The sequence below is a fragment of the Frieseomelitta varia genome, unplaced genomic scaffold (assembly GCF_011392965.1).
Source record: "Frieseomelitta varia isolate USP_RPSP 00005682 unplaced genomic scaffold, Fvar_1.2 scaffold_478, whole genome shotgun sequence".
In the NCBI taxonomy this organism is placed as follows: domain Eukaryota; kingdom Metazoa; phylum Arthropoda; class Insecta; order Hymenoptera; family Apidae; genus Frieseomelitta; species Frieseomelitta varia.
The window spans coordinates 42,607-65,932 of record NW_025110232.1 but is presented as its reverse complement, the minus strand read 5'-3'; the positions used below and the strand labels follow the sequence as shown (position 1 = coordinate 65,932).

The following is a 23,326-nucleotide window of genomic DNA, read 5'->3' as shown; positions in this document are numbered from 1 at the left end:
AACATTATCAACAATATATTTTCGTCCATATATTTCGTCCACGATCAAAAATATATTTCGACGTAACGAGCGTAAACAATTTTCGTCGATCGAAATTGCCTAAGGTAAGTAATCCAAGTGTTGCGCACACCGTGAGATTCGACTCGCGAACGCAGTAAATGCAAGACGAAACACAGCTGGAGCATCACGGTCGCGAAATGCCAAGTTCGCGGGATCTTGGCAGACGTTCGCGTCTGGCTGTTCTCCATCATGGCGGCCGATCCGTGGAAGATTCACGCCTGGCTTCACGTCGTCGACGCACGCACGCACGTATTTATACAACGCGCGCGGTATTTCCGCGATTTATCGCGCGTCACCGTTTTAAATATTGCCGGGATAATGAGATCCCTGGCTGCGTAAAATGTATAACAGGTTGCCTCGTACCGGTGGTTGTAACGTAAGCAAGCGTGAGACGGACAAATGGCTCCGTTTTTATCCGATAATGGCCAGACCAGAGCGACTGTTTTGACGTTTTAGGACGCTCCCTTCCCTGTTTTTTTTTTTTTTTACTCTGTTCACAGGATTATTAATTTGTTTCCTTTTCCTTTTAATTTAAAATGTTAAAAATTCGTTTGTACTTGCAAGGTATAATAATACAAGGTTTCTGTATGTTAGAGAAAATCGTTGCACTTGAGAAAATAAATAATAGTACGAAAAAACACGCCTGTTACAATGAGCGACATCGAAGAATTATTTTGTTTCGAGGGAAAGGACAAGTTTCCTTTTTCTTTCTGATGGAATAATTTAAAATTCGCTTCTATTTGCGGAAGTATAATTGTCTCTAAATGTTAGAGAAAATTGTTGCACTTGAGAAAATAAATAATAATACGAGAATAAAACATTGGCCCGTTACAACGAGTGACATCGAAGAAACAGAAAGCACATCGATGATCCTTTTTACTATTTTCTAACCTGTTTACAGGTTTATTTTATTTCGTAACAAAAAGGACAATTCTCCTTTTTTACTGAAAGAATCATTTCTCTCTCGAGCTGTAGCTGTAAAATGAATTGGTAACTGTATCTGTCTAATTTGACTCGACAGATTAAAAATACAAACATGAAATGAAAATATAAGTGGAATTTGCAAAGTACTATCGTTTCTAAATGTTTGAGAGAACTTTTGCAAATGAGAAGGTGAACATCTTTTCGAGCTTCATTTACAATCAAACTACGATCCAAAAACCAGTACATCAAAAATATGAAAGAAACGGAGGGAAACTGAAGAGGAAGAAAAATTACTCAGTCGCTTAAACATATAACAATAATAATAGTAACGAAATAAAATACAAACTCGCCTATTTCCTCGTTCATTCAGCGTGCATACCTTTATTTAAGCGCGATAAATCAACGAAGCGAAACTGTACTTCGCGATCGGTCCTTCGACAACTTGCAGAGCGAGACGAAATGCGAGAACAACAAACGGGACGCGTTCATAACGAACGGCGGGCCACTCTCGCTCGTGGCGGCGTAGCTCATACAAGGCGAAATACATTTAGACGTAAATGCATCGACGGCCGAGACAAAATTTCCCGCCTGGCCCCCGGATACGGTGCCACGGGTTAAAAGCGACACTTTAGGCTGATGACGCGCGGCTCGCGCGACGACCAAACGCTCTCGCAGCCGGGAAATTTCATTTTCCTCCGCTCCCTCTCACCAAACGCCCACCGGGAGGAGGTCAAATCGATCCTCTCGAGTGCACACGCCGATAAAACGAACGTCTCGACTCGTAAATCGACGTTAATTACGGAGTTACGCGGAGTTTATGAAATTACGATGACTGTCTTTGGGGAGACGTGGCGGGAATTTTGAATGAAATCCCTTTCAAAAGGGAATCCCGCGGTTAAGTGCGAGAAAACCCGCAAGATTCGACGTCTCTTTTTCGAGAAGAAATTCTGCGTTAGTTTTGACCGATTGATCGATATTATTTGATACCAATACGTTCTTTCGTATCGCGCGAATTACAGATTGTGAATCCTTACGCGTCACGAAGGATTTTTCATTGAAAGTACAAAGTGAACAAAGCGCAGCGCTCTTTGCAGTTTTTGGCTCAGCAAGGCGAATTTCCTTTCGAATTCTGTTTCTTTTTCTTTTTTTTTTTTTTACGAACATAGAGATTTGCGTAAAAATTTAGAATCCAATCACTGGCGTAACTTTCAAGTTGTATTCTGAAACAGGAATTCTTCTTCGAAAATAAAACGAGTCGGAAGTGACGCTTTGTGTCCCAAAATTTCGACTAATTTTTTTCTACACCGTAAATTCCACTGCACTTTATATATGTAACGTTGTATTAACGATAATAATAATAATAATAATAATGATAGTAATAAATTTTCCTTGTAATTATCAAAACGCGTAAAAGCAATAACGAAAGAAAACAAAGAGCGAGAGTTAGGTTAGGTTTAGGTTAAATCAAAAGTCACACTTCGTGATTCCAAAATTTCGACTAATTTTTTTTTACATCGTAAATTCCACTGCACTTTATATTTGTAACGTTGTATCAACGATAATTATAATAATAATGGTAATAAATTTTCGTTATAATTACCAAAACGCGTAAGAGCAATAACGAAAGAAAACAAAGAGCGAGAGCAAGGTTAGGTTTAGGTCGTAAGTCACACTTTGCGATGCCGAAATTTCCGCTGCACTTTTTTGTATTTGTAACGTCGTGTTAACGATAATAATAATAATAATAATAATACGTTTTCGCTGGAATTACCAGAACGCGCAAGAGCAATAACGAAAGAAAATAGAGGCCAAGAGCGAGGTAATGAAACGGTAATAGCGTAAAGAGCGAAATTCAATAACAGCGTTGCTCGCTGTTGTTAAACTTAACTGAAGGCAAACACAATATTGTTGTTGAACTCGAGGTAAATAAAACATGTAAACTGTTTTCTTTTTTTTTTTTTTTTCTTTATGAAACTATTAAGCACAGCTAACTGATTAAAATCTTTTTGATCATCGAACTGTTTCGCTCTCAAGATAAAAATAAACCGTTCCCTAAACAAACACAATTAACTACCTCTTTGAAAGATTTTACGTCACGCTCGACGATCCAGGTTGTTTCATGCCCGTGAATATCAACCATACGTGGCACAGACGTTGGTTAAATTTGCAGCAGAGACAGGGAGAAAATTTTATACACCTTTCAATCTCTTTTTCAGAATCTCAATGTCGTATATATATATATATATATATATATATATATATATACACACGCGCAAGAACTAGAAAAATATTTTTCAACGAGACTGTGATGAAAACTTTCGAGAATTCAAACGTTCTTCCATTTTTTTAATCATCGTTTCAGATTACTTTAGCGTTATTTCAAAATGTCTTTTTTCGCCTAGTGTTAATTAAGTGCACGGAGGAACGTTTTCTGAAAAATTTACAAACGAAACGAATCTCCGTCAGCTCGTGAAACAAAAGAGCTCGCTGTAAATCTCTGTGTGTCTCTTTAAGAGGGAAAGATTCGCATCTGTTAGACAGCCTCGGGCTCCTGCAACTTTCAAGAAAAAAAAATTCCTCGAGAGGCTTCCATCCGCGGCCGTTCGATGATACTTTGAGGAAAGAAATTGCTACTTGGGAACAAGTTTGGGCCAGCTTTCGACTCAATTGCTCGAAGTCCGAGGCTTGGAACTTTCGAAACGAGTGTTGGAAACGATGTTTGAACTTCGGATGTCGTTGCACCTCGGGATCGCTCTCGATCCGACAACTCGGTAAGCCGCGGGATTCATCGAATCAATCCCTAATCTCATCAAAGAGAGTTGATTCCGCGAACAGCCCGGATCTCGTAAATCCTCGTGAAACCCTCGTAAAAGAATTACAGCCGCCCGATAATCGTTGGATATTGCGAGCGTTAGCCCGTTAACGATCAAGAAGATTCGATTTCGAATCACGTGGAAGGGAATTCGCGCGTCTATTATGTAAAAACGCAAATTACTATAACGTAAACACTGTGCAAATAGTGGCTGGCTGGCTGTTAGAGAACCGTTCTGATTTTCTGGCAGGCGTCAATCACTCGTCGCGAGCGGGAAGCGCCAAATTTTCAAATTGCAGGAAATGTCGTTTAACCCGGAGCACCAAGAGTGATCACATTTGCACGTAATATTGAAAGGCTGCGATGGATTGCGATTCAGCTTGCATTTATTAAAAGCGTTATAAAACTCGACTTGACCTTTTCTAAAATTGAATCACGTTTTCATCCACGTAGCGAAGGAAGGTCGAGCAAATTTCGTTTCTCTTTCTCTCTCTCTCTCTCTCTCTTTAGCATTGCCAACTAACTGTGTGTTAATGAACTGTTTGTGAAATTTAAAGCCGCGTTCTTGCCGCATTCGCATTCAGACTGTGAATTTTTAAACGAGCGAATTACGCAGCGCGCGTTATTCAAGCCGGGGAGCGTAAGAATTTATAATTTGTTTGCCTGCTTTTAACAATGCTGAAATATTTCACCGGGGAACAGATATTATCACGTGGAATTTCCATTTGTTTTTGTGGCACGAACGAAACGGTTGAAAAATGCTTGGAGGACTTAACGCGTGACATACTAAGAGATCCGGTCTAAATTTATGGTTTCCACAGGGGACGGGAGACCAATTTGATTTTCTAATGAGGGCAACTCGAAAGTGAGTTATTAACAGCGAATGTTTTTTTTTATTTCCGAGTTTTTTCTTTCACGGATTCGTCACGTTCTTCGAAAGCTTCTTCAGATCTCGATGTTAATGACCTTCTAGGTTTCCTCTAGGTCAAAAATTCGACGTGTTAAAGGGGGCATTCTGGTAATCTGGCTTTGAAAAATCAATTTTTTGTTTTTACATTTTCTCAAAGCATACGCTTTCGAAAATGTCTGTGTGAAAGGATTTGTTTGAATTCGTAAAAATTAGCAAAGTTATAGATGTTTAAAGAAAATGGTACACTGCTCGCAACCTAAGTACAAATATTTTTGTACAACGAGTAACAAAAACTTCAAATGTGTTTTTCTCAAGAAATATTTTATTTTATAATATTATTGTTAATGTAATATTTCATTTTTTTGTACCTGCTCGATTGATCATGAGTCTGAACATTTTCATACAACGGGTAACAAGAACTTCAAATGTGTTTTTCTCAAATCCATATTTTTTAAACTTGCTGACGGGATATCTCACGTTTTAGTTGAACGATTGTCTGGAAATTTGAAGAAGATCTTCACCGGATGTATCTTTATCGCATGAACCATGGATTTCAAAATCTGATGTTTTCTTCTATTTTTTTTTCTTTTTTTTTTTTAGCACCCAAAAGAAGAGGAAAGGCACAAGGAAAATCGATATTTTAACTTCAAAATGTTGCCATTTTTTTAATTTTCGAAATTTCACTGTTTCCGTGGTTCGTGCGATAGCCACATTTATACTAATTAAGATGCGTTCTGGTTTTTCTTAGTTTCAAATTACCAGGTGAACCGAAATCACGTCAGCCATTCGAACCCGTTTTTAAAAACATGCTTTACCTAAGGCTATATAATTTCCACAACTTTCATTAATTTCGTTAAAAAAAAAAATTATAAATACTCTTTAAGTATGGATAAATCTGTGTGCGAAAATTGCATGCCAAAATGTATCACGGTTTCCTTAGAAAAAAAATCTTAAGAAAGTCGATTATTACAAGCCGGTTTACCAAAATATCTCCTTAAATATTAAAAAATATATTATATATATATATAATATATATATATAATATAATATAATATAATATATATTATTATACTAATAATAATATAATATAAAATATATATATAATATAATATAATTATTAGTATAATAATATATAATATATAATATAATATTTTATATTATATATATATATAGGTCCATGTAATATTTTATTTTATTTTATATATTTTATTTATTTATTTTATATATATTTTATTTATTTATTTTATTTATTTTATATATTTTATTTTATATATATATATATAGATCCATGTAACATCTCCGTAACAATAACGCGAGCACTGCAACGTGAGAGATAAGATCCCAGAAACGTAATTCTGGCAGCGAGCTCGGTTTTCCGCCGAGTCAAGTCACGATAAACACGGGAGTTTAAGACGCTGAGGTAAACTCGTTTGGAAAGTTTCGAACGAACAACGAACTCGATTCGTAAGTGATCCCCCTTGTTCGTCCGCGGAGACTCGAATAATCCTTTGTTCATTATGCATCGTCCTCCATGTTCCACGTTTGTTCCACGTTTGCGCAAACATTGTGCCCGTGACAAGTTTTCCCCCAACATCGTATCCGAGAGGGAGGTTGGACGCTAACAAAGCTTAAGTGCTCGTAAATCACCGACGCGAGCGATCCAACAGGTTTCCAAGTTTTTCATTTTTCAGTTCGCGCGGGCTTCGTGTTTCCACGCTCGATTAGTTTGCTTTCCGTCCGTAACGCGATCTCGCATCGTCCCTTTCGTTTTTCCTCCTGTACTCGGCGTGTCTCTGACGATTTTCCGGTTGAAAAGCCTTCGATCTCCATGCAAGAAGAGTACACTTTAATTGTCTAGTATAACTTTCTTTATAATTAGTTGTGGAAACGGACAACTTTACTTTTTCTCTGTCGTTTGCAGATGTCACTGAAATACGGATTTCAATTTAAGTAATTTTTGCTCCCTATCGTCTGGAATATATAAATGTACAAGTTGGCGTGTAAGAACATGTAGCAAATAAGCCAAGCATAGAGTTTGAAGCTAAATATTTAATAAAAAGAGAAAGAAAAGTAATTTTCCTAACTATTTTAACAACAGAAAAATTATGCATAATCATCTTAAAAAGAATATCACGTAAAGCTACTTTATGCAATTAAGCAACTGTTAATTGGTCCCTTCATCAAGCTGAAAATCATTTTTATAGACAGATACATAAAAAACAACGCGATAGGAAAGAGGAAACCCAATAAGTTCACATTATTCTTTTCTCTCATTCTTTTTTTTTTTTACTGTTTTACCAAGTGTGTAGAACATCTTTTCTTATTTGTATCATATACATATTGTCTTTGTTTCTTACATATAGGTTTTGTAACACGTAAGAGCATATGTTGCACGTAGACCTGAGGCTAGTAAATAAAAAAAAAAAGAAAAGAACAGAAAGTAGTTTTTGGAATATTTATCGAGACATCTGGAGCCAGTTTCTAATTTTAATTATGGGAACAAACTTGGGACATTCTATTAAATTCTCCACTATTTCTCAATTAATAGTGTAACATGACCTTTCCCCTCGGGGAGTTGAAGTAATTTTAATTAAAGCTCATGTTTGCTGAAATCCTTTTAAGAGAAACCATGCTTTTCTAAAAATCTACCAGCTGCTAAATCTACTACACGTTACAACGATTAACCCATTTGCGAGATTAACCATCGAGAAGTTGAATATTCCGCAAATAATTTATATAATCTACTCTGTAACACACGGGGAATAATCTGCGGATAGAAACGATCGACTGAAAATTTCATATTTATTAATATTTCACATTATCGTTTATTTCGCATTTATTAAAATACGTATTAGAGCGACATAACATATTTACGCAAATTTACGTATTTTTGAAAATTTAGTCGAAAAAAAAAAATAGATGTTCGATAGGAAATATTGATAAATTTACAAAATATCGCAGAAGATACTGCACTTGTATATATTCTTTTGATGCACACGCACTCTGTCCAATTTTGCACTTTAATAAATAAATAAATATAAAAGTAAAAAATAAAATAAATATAATAAATTATAAAAGTAAAAATAATGAATATTAATAAGTACAGTAAAAGTATATAAATTTTAATAAGTGTAACAAAATATTATAATAATATATATATATATATATATAAATATTATATACTTTTACTGTACTTATTAATATTCATTATTTTTACTTTTATAATTTATTGTATTTATTTTATGTTTTACTTTTATATTTATTATACTTTACTTTTATATATATAATATAATATAAATTATTAGTATAATAATATATAATATATAATATAATAATATATATATATATATAAATTATTTAAAATTACTTATAATAATATATATATATATAAATTATTATTAGTATAAACTAATAAAAGAGTATATTACAAAAAATGTAATAAAACACAATCAATTGCATCACAATTTGAAGGTCGTGAGTGATTTGATGAACCGATGTTCAGACTGTGCAAACTTCGACGATACGAACCGGCCGTTAAATTTAACCGTGATGCAAATAGGGTTAGCACGACTGCGGATAGAAATATTATGAAACAGAAATGGAGAGATGACTTCTTCGAGTTGAGAAACGAAGAGAAACAGACTATCTGTGAAACCGAGCGGTTTGAAAATTTGCAGCCTCTCTCGTCGAGAAACAATCCGACTGCTATACACATAAGCTGCAGCAGAGAGTTATTCATTTCCATTACAGTGATTGGCACCTTGCGAGACGAATTGGTTCCCATCGGGGCCGGAATTTCTCCTTGAACGCAGCCCGAGAAAACGTTTTTACTTGTCCGCCCGTCAAATAACCACGAAATGCATCGTGCATTAAGTCGATCGTATGTCTAGCACACGGCTTGAAATGCACTCGTATGTGTGTGTGTGTGTGTGTGTGAATCTTTTCTTCTTTTTCCTTGAACATTCGTCGACAGTAGCAATTTTTAAATGGGAATCTCGAGAGGCAGGGAAATATGCAAATGACTGATAATGATAAAAATATATGAGATCCCGAGTATTTTAACGCGCGGCAGGAAATGGGCTAACACGTATAAAAGTGAATGAGAATTTTTATACCATCGTAGGTGAAAACTAGCGAATAATTCGAAGCGTGATGCCTGGAGATGAGTTTAAATTTCACATTTTATCGCTGAGTAAAATTTAGAGGAACGTCAATGAAGAGTCTGATATTTTCGCGCACGGCGAAGTCCGACTTCGAAATTTTATTAAATTAACTCTCTCCTCGTGGGCTGTCGATCATTCGAATTTGCAACGAAAATTCACGCACGCGCATAAACGTGAACGTTCCGCCTCTGAAAATTTCTGCAGATCGCCGACTCGAGAAGAAAAAGAAATCTCAACCTTTGTGTTTTTGAATCTGTCGAGAGTCGATTAAATTGATTTGGTGACCTTGACTAAGGTTTCATTCAACTCCACGTTACGAATATCTTTTCTTTTTGTTTTTTCTTTTTTTCTTCATATATGAAAAGTGACAGTTTAAAATGACAGTGTGCACGTTCAAGCGCAGTTAGTGTTACCGAGAAATTGTGTATCTTGACTACCTTGGCATTAATTTTTCACATGAGTGATACACCACGATTGTGAATGGCCGCCATTTTGGTACACACAATATTTTCTTCCGATAAATTCTGCATAGTGATTTTCGTATGTGAAAGAAAGTTCGGGCTTGAGATTCGTCGAGAACGTTGAGAAATATTATTATGCAAATCAGCCACGTAAGTTCACCTAGATCCGAATCGATTTACTGGAAAATTATCCCTCCGACGATGTCGAATATAGCGTTTCGAGAAACGAGGCGCACTCGTCATTTCCATTTCTGTTCGAAGTGCGTCCGAGCAGGAACAAAAGAGAGAAAGAAGAACCGATGAGAATATTATTATACGCGGTAATTTCGACATCGATTGCACGTCATTTCTGGCCGAGCAAATAATTGGCGGCAACCACGGTGCCGGAATGTATTATTATTACGGTGCCGAACAGCGAAAGTTGCGGCCGCGTGATCATTCTCATTGCTTTTCCCTTCATTTCCATTCGGCGTCAAAAGCGTGCATTCTTCGTTCCTCGAGGAACCGAACGAAACTTCTCGCTGACCGAGATCAAACGCTCGAATTCGATTGACGGCGGATTGGGAAAAGGATTTCTCGTCGTTCTTTCCTTTTCCTTTCGTTTTATTTTCAAAAGCGAACTGCGAAGAAACGAGCGCGCTCGATGTTCTCCCTTGTTCTCCGGTTGCTCTTTTTTTTTTTTTTTTTAGAAGAGAATTAATTGGAATTTGATGTCAGTTAGATTCAGCTTTTTTTTTTTTTTTTTAAGAGGACTTAATTTTAAAAGCATGTCAAACAAAGAAGATTAACGATAAAAAATACACGAGGGTGAAATTAAAATATTTAAGCGAAAAAAGACCGAAGAATGAACGAGAATTCAATGTTTCCGCTGAATTAAATGCAAATGTTTGAATGTCCCGCCGATTGAAAAGGTATTTATTAAAACGTCAAGATTAAATTTCGCGGCCGAAAGTAATTGCGCGGAGAACGACGCTCATTAAATGAATTTACGTTAATTAATTCTACGAATTAAAATCAAGGTTCGAATGTTCGTACACAATTGAAAAAGATAGTTACTCATTGAGAACGATTGATTTGACAGTGCAATTATATAATGTACAATTATATATAAAATTATATGAAATTAATTATATTAAATAAAGTATAAATAGATCATTGTTCTCTCAAACACTTTGACGCCCGAATATTAACAGAAGTCGCGCATCGTATATAGTTTCGAACACGTTGCGCGGAAAAATTTCTAAAATTTGATATGCAGATTTCATACGTGGCGATCCCTCTGGAAAAATTTACAAGTATAATTCCGAGAAAGCGGATACGTATGTACGTCACTTTCCGAGCCATTGTTGAAAAACAGAGGGAAAAGAACAACGAACGAATGAAAGTTGAAACGTTGAAATTTAAGGGGAAATTCGTTGGCCTGGAATTCAACGAACACATGTATTCCTTCAGAGTGAATTCAAAAAATTAAACCAGAGATAAGGTGTCAGGAATCGAGTTAAACTAACGAGAACGAGGTAGGATGACCAGCGAATAAAAATAATTCTGAAACACGATGCGGACGACACGACACGGAGTGATTTTTGCAGGTGCTGAGAGAAGAATTGTTTATTCTTTGCCTCGCTTCCCTTGATAAACGCTCGGTGGGGAGAACGAAACCTAAAAATACGGGAAATCTCCAAAACCGGTCGTTCGCGGTGCTGAAACTGCGCGACAACGTGCAGGGGTGCGTTTATAATTTACGACAAGATTCCTCCGGGAAAGAAAAATAAAAAAAGAAAAAAAATGAAATATAGAATAGAGAGAGAAACTTTGGAGAGAAACTCGAGTACAGAGATTTGTCGAGCTTCAGTCTAGTTCTGGAAGCGAGCATATTTTCGTTTTCGTTAGAACGCTACGTTCCCGAGAAGATGAAATTTGTATATTTATCAGCAATATTTCATAATTTTTAGTAAAATATTTGCTAGTAAGTTTTAGTAAAAATATTTAGTAATATTTAATAGTAATATTAGTAATTGAATATTTATTAATAAGCGCACGTGTGTACCAGGGCCAATTTTTAACTGAACCTACTTAAGATGTCAGTTAAAACTGTTTGAAATTTTCGAAAAATCCTCATTCTGAAAGCTTTTTCTTTCACTCGCGATTTCTCGCTGAGTCGTCCTCGCAAATCGTTTCCTCCCAAATTATTTTTCACTCCGTGTCAAAAACTCTGTCCGCTGGTACCGTGAACTGTTACCAGAACGCTCGACACATCTACGAAACAGTGTAACTTTGTCGCGAGACCAAGAGATTCGGACGACGCCACTTACGTATTCCACCCTGTGTACACACACACAAACAAACACACACACAACCACACGTACATATGTACACCGTTGCAAGTATCGAACGTCTAAACTCGCGAAATTAGCGGTTCGTTAGCCAGTTCGTTAGTCGATTACCACCCTTGGCTCGAACTTAAAACCGACGCCGCGTGCAAATTCTCAGCTGATTGCGAAACGCGTATTGATCGCGACCAGTGCAACTCGCTGTGCACAGTAGCGATCAATCGTCAAAGCTGTCAAAGCTGTCAGAGATATTTCCCCTTATGGTCCCTTTGGCCATTCACGGATTCACGAACGCGTTTCGGAGGTAAGCGATCTTCGTCGAATACGTTTCGTCGAACGCGCGTGCAACTCACTCACCGTTCTCCACGTTCAACTCCGCGGCGGTTCTATAAGTGACGGGCCTGGCAAAGTCGCTGGCGTCGCTCGGGTGCAGCAACAGCTGATGGGACGCCCTGGAATGGTGCCTCGACGTGGACGCCCGGTGCATGTGAACACTGTTCAGGACGGTATTGCTGGAGGCACGGCTGAGCGCCTCCCTTTGACGGACGGCCTCCTTGTAGATCTTGCAGTACATCACGATCATCACGAGACCGGGGATCCAGAAGGAGACCGAGGAACTAATCACCGCGTATGGCCGGTTCACCTCGAACATGCACACCTGAGTCACCGACACACGTTCCACACGCCTACGTTTCAATTCAATTTTCTTTCCCTTTCTCCATCGTGCATTTTTTTCGCGTTGTTATTGTTAACCGATACATTTTGCATTATTATTATTATTATTTTTTGACGACGAGAATAGTCAGGCAATCGTGAGATATTTTTGTAACAAAACAGTTGCGCGTTATTCCTTTTCTAATGAAAGAGTTGCATGCTATATTTCATTAGGTGGAGTTAAAATTCGAAAAAGAGTTGCATACTGTTGTTAGTATTATTATTGTTTGATAAAGAGAACTTTCAAGAAATCGTGGTGTAATTTGTAATAACTTCACGCTATTCTTTTTCTGATAAAAAAGTTGCATGCTATGTTTTATTAGGTTAGGTTAGAATTTAAAAAAGAGTTGCATACTGTTATTAGTATTATTATTGTTTGATAAAGAAAACATTCAAGAAATCGTGATATATTTTGTAATAAAGCAATTTCACGCTATTCTCTTTGCAATAAAAGAGTTGCATGCTATGTTTTGTTAGGTTAGGTTAGGATTTAAAAAAGAGTTGCATACTGTTATTAGTATTATTATTGTTTGATAAAGAAAACATTCAAGAAATCGTGATATATTTTGTAATGAAACAATTGCACACTATTCCTTTTGTAATAAAAGAGTTGCATGCTATGTTAAATTAGGAGTTAAAAAAGAGTTATTATTATTATTATTATTATTATTATTATTATTATTATTATTATTATTATTATTGTTTAATAAAGAGAATTTTCAAGAAATCGTGATGTATTTTCTAATAAAGCAATTGCACGCTATTCCTTTTGTAATAAAACAGTTGCATGCTATATTTTATTAGGTTAGGTTAAGATTTAAAGAAGAGTTGCATACTATTATTATTATTATTATTATTATTATTATTCAATAAAGAGAATTTCTAAGAAATCGTGATTTTGTAATAAAAGAGTTGCGTGCTATATATTTGCATTTTATTAGGTTGTGAGGTTACGTTGAGAAAATTAAGATTTAAAGAGGCGTTTTAACGAAGAGAATTTCCAAGAGATCTTGATATATTTTGTAATAAAACAGTGGCAGGCTATATTTTGCATCTCATCAGGTTGCAAGATTAGGTTAAGAGTGTTAAGATTTAAAGATGAGTTGCATACTATTATCGTCATTATTATTATCATTATTCAACAAAGAGAATTTTCAAGAAATCGCGATATATCTCATAATGAATGAGCTTGCATGCTATCCCTTTCCCCCTTTCCCAATTTATTCTCCCTCGTGGAAGCAAAAGCATATTGGAACTGAACGAGATTATCGTCCTCTGATATATTACTTCGATCACGGTTAAACTGAATTGCGCATAGTTGCGATCTTGTCATGCAAAACTTTGGCGGGAGAATATCTCCCGATAAATCAGTTAACAAACTATATCTGATACATCCGTGTATATCAGATATCTTTGAGAGAGAGGTAGACTTTTTCTTTCTATTGGAATTTCTTTTTTGTTTCTGGTGGTGAGGCGAGGTCGAAGCTTCGACTGATTTGAAAATTGGAAAATTCCAATACGTCGGGGCGCCGCGGTTAGGTTCCCTCCCCACTTTTTGCCCTGTCGCGTTCTCCGATCGACTGGAAATTATATCTGTCACGACTAGAACTCGCAAACAACTCCTACAACTTCGTAACTTTGTCGAAACAATTAAAATCGGAAGAAAGAAGAGCGCGTAATCACGCTGAAATGAAGAACTTGCTTCACCCACGTTCATTCTGCTCTGCGATATATTTTGCACGTCAGCTAATGAGCAGTTCAACGTTTTACGCTTAAAATAGTCTCGCTTCTTCAAATCAAATTTCCCTTAAATCAAGTCCCGCCTCTTTCCGGCATCTGCTTCGTGTTTTCAAAAGAGATCCTGTATTCTCCTTTTTTTTTTCTTTCTTTGTTTCTGACAGCGAATTCGACTAATTTGATTGAAAAATCTGGTAACTCTCAGGCTGGCTGGACTCCTTCTGTGGAATCTCTCCCTTTGAGATTTCGGTCGACCGCGGTTCAATCTCTAATTGAGCCGGCCCGTAACGGAATTTTCCTGACGTTTCAGCCGGATTGGATTCATTCCGTTGACTTCGGACATCGGTCGAGGAACGCACTTAACAAATTGCTCGCTGCGTATGCAGAATTTTTGAGAGAAAGGAAACTCCGCGTCGCGATTATCCTCACGCGAGATCCTCGGTCTCGATTCGACTTCAACTTCGCCCACGGAGCGAAGTTTTTCTTTCCCTCGGCTCATCATCGTCAGGGGAATTTTTCCTCTTTTTTTGAACTTCGGTGCTCTCGACCAACTCCTCGGCTTCCCGACCTCGTTAATGTTTTTTCCCTTCCAACATTTCGCCCGAACTCGCGCAACTTTCCAACGGTGGTACTTAATTGGGCAAGTTTTAAGGCGCTGTTGATCATTCTGTCACTTCAAACCGTCCCAAAATCGCTTCGCCTCTGTTTCCACACGTCAGCGTTCTTTCGAAATGTATTTGTGAGTGTCGTTGGATGAGCGAAAGTCTTTTGTCTATAGTTATGAAGTCTATGATATGCGAGAGCCCCGTTCTAGCGTAAATGATGAAGAATGTTTCGAAGAATGTTTCCTGGAGCAGTTAGTCGTTACAGAAGAGATAGGTGAAGCGAGACACTGAACGGGAAGAAAACAGAAGAGAGTGTAAAAAGAAACTAATTTGTCATTTCAATATTATAATATTTTGCATTTATTGCGATATATTATCTTTTGTGTAAATATACTTTCTGTTTCTTCGTTGAAAGACAAAGATACCATTTTACAGGTATCCTCCATAGTATCCTCTCCTTTCAAGTTTTCACAAATTGTCGACGTGAAAATTACTGGAGGAGGAAAGCGCTTGAAGGAAGAGGGTGGACACGTTTGAAACTGACTTTACAAAACGTTCCAGAATTTACGTTCGAGAACAGAGAGCCGAAGACGAAAGATCAAGCGCACGAAAGGTCGAAGAGGCTGGAACGTGATAACGCAACAATTTTTTAATCAATGAAACCCGCAGGAACCGCACGAAGCGCATAAATTTTCGAACGGGACAAAGGAGTTATTGTGAGGGGGGACAAAGAAATGGGAAAGTCGGAGCCACCGACAGAATTTTCGATTAACAGAGCCGTTCCATTGTGCCGTTCGGTTCATTGTGCCCGCTGCATTATAGCGGCGATATATTTCGATCTGACGTTTTGCTTCCTTTCTGCAGTAGGGACCTCGATTAATCAAGAGCCGGGGGCTTCGATTTATCGGCGAATGACGAACCAACCATTCGTTACTTCTGCACGTGGATTATAAATAATTGGAAAGTCTATTGTCCCCGGATTATCGACAACAAACTTTATCCTTCTACTCGTCGTTACATTGATTTTATTTCATTCAGCGGTGAAATAATGTAAACAAATGACGACGACAGTCGTAACATAGCTTTTCTTCTCTAGCCATTAATAAGCTAGTAAGGCTTGTTGCGCTCTTTTCGTTTGTCACTAGATCAGGATCAAATTTTTATGGACACTGGACAAGGAAATTTAAGTAGCTTAAGAAATTCGTTTCTACTATTCCCAACTATTCCAACGTGTAATTCTACTTTCGATATATTTTGTACACTTTCGCACGTTGCGCGCGAAATGTTCTCCATTTTCTTTGCATCTTTCAGCTTCCCATAAGAATCCCGTGTTCGCTTCACTGTATTTGTTCTTAGATTCTATTTTTCTCCTTTCGTTCCTTCTTCACCTTTGTTGTAAAAAGGGAAGAATTCTTCTCGCTCATTCGAAATAAGCAAATAAATTCATCAAGTCATCACTTCGACACGACCGACGAGAAAAGTGTCTGAACTCTTGGAAAATAATTAACGCCGAGCGAATTTTTTTCTGTTCAGCGAAATTTGCTTCAGAGGAACACCTTGTGCCAAGAATATCTCAAGAAAATTCTCCTCCATTCATCTCCGCGGGAGATGGAGAGAGTAACGCGAGAAAAGTTGAAGAAGAAGAATCGAAACAGCCGATATTATTAAACGAAATCCGGGTGGCAGATTAAGGAAGATTGAAAAACTAGAGATAGAAAGAGAAAAGAGAGACGGGTTAATGGCACGATAGGGAATTAAAAATAAAACAGAGCGTAGCGATATCCACGACTGAGACAAGGAAATTGAAAGTAAAGAGGTAAGAAGTTAATAACGAATACGACGAAATCGAAAATAAACGCCAGAATCAATTTAAGAATGAGGGGGATATAAATGGCTAAAGCTAAGAGATTATGAATAAAGGCTAACGCGGCGGGATAAAAATACCGCGAACGAACACGTAATGCATTCAGTTCCGAATGAAATCGACGATGAACGGAGACGAAATGTCTGATGAAGTTTGTCGAGAAATGAATCGATGATGAACAAAACTGTACGAGTTGTTGCTAATTCAAAATAAACTTCCGAACGATGATTAATATAGTATAATATTATAATATTAACACGTTAAGTGCTCAAGTGTCGGTCACAATGAAAGAAATTTAATTAAACAATTTTTAATTTAAGAGAGACTTTAAGAATATTGCTTTTGTTGATATTTATTATACAAACGGTATACACTCATAATAACTCAATAGTAATTTTAATGCTAACTTTCTACTTATATCTCTTCCCAGCAGTGTTTCATTTCCTTCATAACAATCTTTGCAAAATTTTTCTGAACTGGGATCTTGCGTTTCGTTCGCCGCAGAGTTGTATCGAACGGCTGATAAACGAAAAGATAACGAGGTATTAACGTGTTAATATAATAATGAATAGCGAAAGTTGACCGAAAAATCGAATAAAATGTGAAGTAAATTTTCTCGAATCACTTGAATAGTTAACAAATCTCCACGATCATCGTTCTCGACGAGAATTGTGAAATATCTGACGCAATAAAATTCTCCTAAATCCTATGTTTCTAACCAGAGTCCTTCGAATTCGAAAAATTGCAAGATTGTAGGACAAAATTCAGACTATACATATCACACGATATAATACTACAGTGAAAATAAGAATAAAATGTGAAGTAAATTTTCTCAAATCACTTGAATAGTTTACAAATCTCCACGATTATCGTTCTCGATGAGATATCCGACGCAATAAAATTCCCCTAAATTTTACGTTTCTAACTAGAGTCCTTCGAATTCGAAAAATTGCAAGATTGTGAGGATAAAATTCAAACTATACATATCACACAATATAATACAGTGGAGGTAAGAATAAAATGTGAAGTAAATTTTCTCGAATCACTTGAATAGTTTACAAATTTCCACGAGCATCGTTCTCGATGAGATATCCGATGCAATAAAATTCCCCTAAATTCTACGTTTCTAACTAGAGTCCTTCGAATTCGAAAAATTGTAAGATTGTAGGACAAAATTCAGACTATACATATCACACAATATAATACAGTGGAGGTAAGAATAAAATGTGAAGTAAATTTTCTCAAATCACTTGAATAGTTTACAAATTTCCACGAGCATCGTTCTCGATGAGATATCCGATGCAATAAAATTCCCCTAAATTCTACGTTTCTAACTAGAGTCCTTCGAATTCGAAAAATTGTAAGATTGTAGGACAAAATTCAGACTATACATATCACACAATATAATACAGTGGAGGTAAGAATAAAATGTGAAGTAAATTTTCTCAAATCACTTGAATAGTTTACAAATTTCCACGAGCATCGTTCTCGATGAGATATCCGATGCAATAAAATTCCCCTAAATTCTACGTTTCTAACCAGAGTCCTTCGAATTCGAAAAATTGCAAGATTGTGGGGATAAAATTCAAACTATACATATCACACAATATAATACAGTGGAGGTAAGAATAAAATGTGAAGTAAATTTTCTCGAATCACTTGAATAGTTTACAAATCTCCACGATTATCGTTCTCGACGAGAATTGTGAAATATCTGACGCAATAAAATTCTCCTAAATCCTATGTTTCTAACCAGAGTCCTTCGAATTCGAAAAATTGCAAGATTGTAGGACAAAATTCAGACTATACATATCACACGATATAATACTACAGTGAAAATAAGAATAAAATGTGAAGTAAATTTTCTCAAATCACTTGAATAGTTTACAAATCTCCACGATTATCGTTCTCGATGAGATATCCGACGCAATAAAATTCCCCTAAATTTTACGTTTCTAACTAGAGTCCTTCGAATTCGAAAAATTGCAAGATTGTGGGGATAAAATTCAAACTATACATATCACACGATGTAATACTACAGTGGATGTAAGAACATTTCCAATGGACGTAGAAGCGAAGATCGTCCTCGGCCTCGGGCGCTTTATTGTCCGAAGCAGTCGCGACAAACGACGTCGTTGGGAGCAGCCAGACCTCGGAAAGTAATGAATTTACCCGGTACGTGGATCCTTCGGACGTCGGTTTCTCTGTCTCGGGCTGTAATTTCGCGGGGGGTTAAATTATAATAACGCAAAGCCGCGCGACCGCCATTTGCGTCAGTGTGTAGACGCGTGGCTTAACTGGGTTAACAGACGTGCGCTCGAGTTCGAACAAAGTTATAAGTGCTCGAATGCACGGACGAGAGGCTATAATGCAACGGGATACGACTTCGGAATATATATATAATAACAGGACGGTGTTGTTTCGTAGCTGGCCGCTTCTCCGGCTGTGTTTGAGCAAGAAGCATTGTGCAGCTGGCGAAGATGTTCCGCCCTCTTGCCACCGTGTCAAGGGAACAGAGCTATGATTCAAATGGCTCGTTGTCTGTTAATTCGCTTCTACGTCGTTCGTTTCTCTCGCAGCTGCATTGTTTCGCCGAGCGCCGTCAATACTTTATCAATTCCCTTTCGACGGATTTTACGAGTCGTTCGAGAAGATTTTGTTCCACTGGTTTCCCGAGTCGCAATTTCGTGAAATTTTCGTGAAATTCGAAATCTATGTACCAAGAGTTGGTGAAACAAACTTCGACAATGTGAAACATTTTCACAAACGTATCTAAACACGTATGTATGTATGTATGTATGTATGTATGTATGTATGTATGTATGTACGTCCGCGTAACAAAGATAAATAGAGACGAGGAAATAGAATGGACGAGATCGAAGATCGAAACGAAATTCCGACGGCGCCCGACACTAGAATCATCAGAGCAGCTATTAATCCCGAGTTCCTGTTGGCAGCTTTATACTTTCATTCGCTGATGTACCAGCCGGAACAGGGCGGGAAATCATCTCTATGCAAATTTTCCAAGACCCTGTTCGTCCACCCCGCGTTCTCTCTTTTCATCCCGGCGATTCGATCCTCCACCGGATTGAAAATTCCGGCCACTCAAGTCGCGCGCGCGCGTAAATACCCGATTAAATATTCCATTAACCGGCGACGACAGGAAAATTGAACGGCCGGTTATCGGAGGCGTTCCCTCCTTCCGATCGGCGTGTAGAAACGAGCACGGACTACAAGCTCGCGTAAGCAATAAGTAAGCAGCGGCCGCGAATCTCCCGCGTGGAACGAATCGAATCGAGGAAAGATAAAAATCGGTAAGATTGTAAGTCTAACATGAGTCTGAATTTGTGAATCTTTGTTCAACTTGAGATTGACTTTGGGAGGAAGGCGGACGTGAAAACACTTTTGTGTCGATGAAACAAACGGTAGATCGTTCCTAACCTCTTGGCTAATGTTGGCTACTCGCTATAGGTGCTCATTTCACATTGCTCGAATCAAACTGGCATATGTTATTGATAATAATTGCAATAAAAAAATAAATGAATTCCAATTTAATAATCACACCTTAGTTGTTAGTTGTATATTATTTAAACGTGATTATTTAATGTATTATTATTTACATTATAACATAAATATTAGTGATAATATATATATAAATATAAATAAATAAATATAAATATATAAATAATATAAATAAATATATATAAATATATAAATAATATAAATAAATATATATAAATATATAAATAATATAAATAAATATATATATATATATATATATATATATATATATATATAAATGTTGGTGACAATAATTGCAGCAAACTTCATTTGGATCAGACGTAAATAAATTCTACTTCAATAATTACATCTTCCCTTGATTATATATTATACAAACGCGATTATTTTACAATTATTTCATTTACCCTTAAAATGAAAAAGTGTGGTGATAAATTAATCACAAAAAAATACAAAAATATGTAGCGATAAATATGTAGAGAACACAACGAGAAAGAAGAGAGACACATTACGAATGCAAAGAAAATTATGTTTCGAATTGTATACACTTTACTAAATTATTAGATTGTGAAATGAAGCTTAAGGTTACTGTTAAATTTTTAGTACGTGTACTAACAATTCATTAATAAATAATATATATGTATATATAACCTAGTGCATAATTCAGTGTTTTTATTATTTCAAATATACTTCTTGAGAAATGTACACTAAAATTTCTCAATCCCAAAGTCTTTCCAACTGGACAAAAAGAAAAACTTAATTGAACCTTGTATGAACTTCCAATAGATTCTTGCGTGAGAAGACGTTCTTGACGAAAATATCGAGAACCTTGTTGCGTTCGCTGATCGAAAATTAATACTCTAGCAACCACTGATAGAATTTCGACGTAACAGACGACGCGTAAAAGAATCGGTAGCTTCGACAAGAGAGGAGATTTCATCTTCAACCACTACGGGGCAGTCGGGAATTATCATGCTCTAGAAACTTTGACTTCAATATTCGCTGGAAGAGCGAAGAACAGTGGTGTGCTTCTCCATTTTCGTAATACTCGGGCGTAAATGCACTCTCTCGATGAAGAGAGCGAAGATGAACAGGATGACCAAGATAGACTGAAACGTAAAACCAACGAGACGAAATCGCGTAAAAATTGATAAAATCTTCGACAGAGGACTTCTTCATGATCTTCGACACAGTCTTCTCCATTCGCCGGAGAATCTTCCTCACCACCAGACAAAAAAGAATGAAAAGAAAAAAAGAAAAAAGCAATCCAATCAATTCTGTCAACATCTTCAGAAAACATCTCAAAGACTTGGCTAGCTTAAAGATCTCGAAGGATCGTTTGAGGATCGAGCGTCTCTACCTGAGGATTCTTCCTCAGCTCCTCCAAATGTTCCTCGGTGGTGTACCAGCCCATGAATATCGGTATGAAACTGATGAGAGCAGGCAGAAGCCAGGCGCTGCCCAGCATGCAAGTGACCGTGATCCTCCTCATGATGGCGGGATACTCGAGTGGCCGGACGATCGCGTAGTACCTGTCCACGCTGATGCAGCATAGGTGAAGGATCGAGGCGGTGGAGAAGTAAACGTCCAACGAGCTCCACACGTCGCACATCACCCTCCCGAACATCCACTGTCCGGTCAGCTCGACCGACGCGTTGAAAGACATGGCGCAAACCGCGACGAGGAAGTCCGCCGCCGCCAGGCTCACCACGTACCGATTCGTCGGCACGCGGAGCTTCCGGTGCCGCCTGACGCTGGCGATCACCAACACGTTGCCAACCAGAGCGGTCACGATGATGCTGATGATCACCACGCCCTTCACCGCGGTCCAGATGATGGTCGCTGGCTGGTAAGCGTCCGCGGAAGCGTTGAACGTGTCGCGGACGCTCGAGTTGAGCGACTCGGAGAGGCGCTCGATGCCGGAAGTCGTGCTGAGACTGTCTATCGATCGGTCCACGTCCTCGTCCGGTGGCTCACTGACTTCCATTCCAGCGCGCACTGCCTCTCTGCATGTCTACACGCCTGGAAACCGTTCGGCCACAGTCCGTTGTTCGAGCGCAACAACCATCGTTCCCCGACGCACCAAGATGCAAGACCACCGCCGATGATGGAAGAGTGTGCACCGACGTACCCGAGTATCGACGTGCATCTCGCGGTATCGAGGCTTACGAAGATTTCGAGTTCGACTTGGCTGCGGCAAGTTCGCGGATCGAGCTTGTTCCAGCTGATATCTCGTTACCGTGATGGTCGAAGACCACGGTGTGTCTCGGAACTTCGTGGCGCCCCTCGTGCGGTGGAGCGAGCTGAATCAGAGATATCTCGTCTCGGTGATGGATTCGAAGGACGAAGAGTTTTGTTCGAATTTTACTTTTTTTTGACTCTGACAGTACGTATCTTTCGTGCCTGCTCTATCGTATATATTTACCAGAGAGTTACTATTTTATCTCGTTGTCAAAGATTCTAAACTCTTTTCGCCGATGATGCAAAGGAGGAGATTCCGAAGAAAAAGCAGTACGCGAACGCGGACTCTATTTCCAATGCTCGCGTGAGTCGTAACTGTTGCAATTGTCAGGAAGATGGAGCATATAATGGTCCATTAGATCTCAAGTTAACGAAGCGAGCGTATACGCAGAGACACGAGGAATAGCAAGAATTTTTCCACGATAGAAGCGATGACGCTTAAAAATTTTACTACTCGGTAATAAACTCGGGTCGAGATCAACGCCAATTTCGGGATTCGTCAGCTGAAAGAGATAGGGGACACAGTTTACTTCCGGTTCAATTTCCAATATGCATCAAACGTACGAACTCGGAGACCCGATACGGTTTCCAATAAAACAGGACATTACACTAGGATAGGATCCGCGTTCGCGTGCAACATTTTCCTGTCGCGAAACTTTGCAATTGAACAAGAGGGTTATCCTCTTGCAGAAGGAGAGAAGAAAATGCGATAAAAGTGGATATCTTAACGCGTTGACTGCCAGCGTGACCATTTCTTTTTTTTTCTTAGATATTTAGAATAGAATTAAAACAAAATGAATGAAAAATTAAAAAGTCTACTCGTCAGTAATAAAAAATTTCGAACATCACAGCCAGCTAGGCAATATTTTATAATACAGACCATCTGGGGCCATTATTTTGTTCAGATGTTTAGGATAGAATTAAAACAAAATGAATGAAAAATTAAAAAGTCTACTCGTCAGTAATAAAAAATTTCGAACATCACA

The 23,326-nt window shown here is 37.8% G+C and overlaps 1 protein-coding gene across 3 annotated transcripts in view; it reads right to left on the bottom strand.

Moving 5' to 3' along the window:
* The window catches only part of LOC122532850 (octopamine receptor beta-3R-like), a 90,846-nt gene that overhangs the window by 45,978 nt on the left and 21,542 nt on the right, over positions 1-23,326 (bottom strand). For 2 of the 3 annotated variants that reach the window (XM_043661970.1, XM_043661971.1), the window contains 2 exons: positions 21,460-22,402; positions 12,018-12,318 (listed from right to left, as the gene is read on the bottom strand). In XM_043661970.1, the coding sequence (XP_043517905.1) occupies positions 12,018-12,318; positions 21,460-22,086 (928 nt within the window). In that variant the 5' untranslated portion in view covers positions 22,087-22,402. Of the gene's footprint in view, positions 1-6,002; positions 6,634-12,017; positions 12,319-21,459; positions 22,403-23,326 lie in introns of those variants that run through there. The other variant, XM_043661972.1, reaches the window with a different exon arrangement.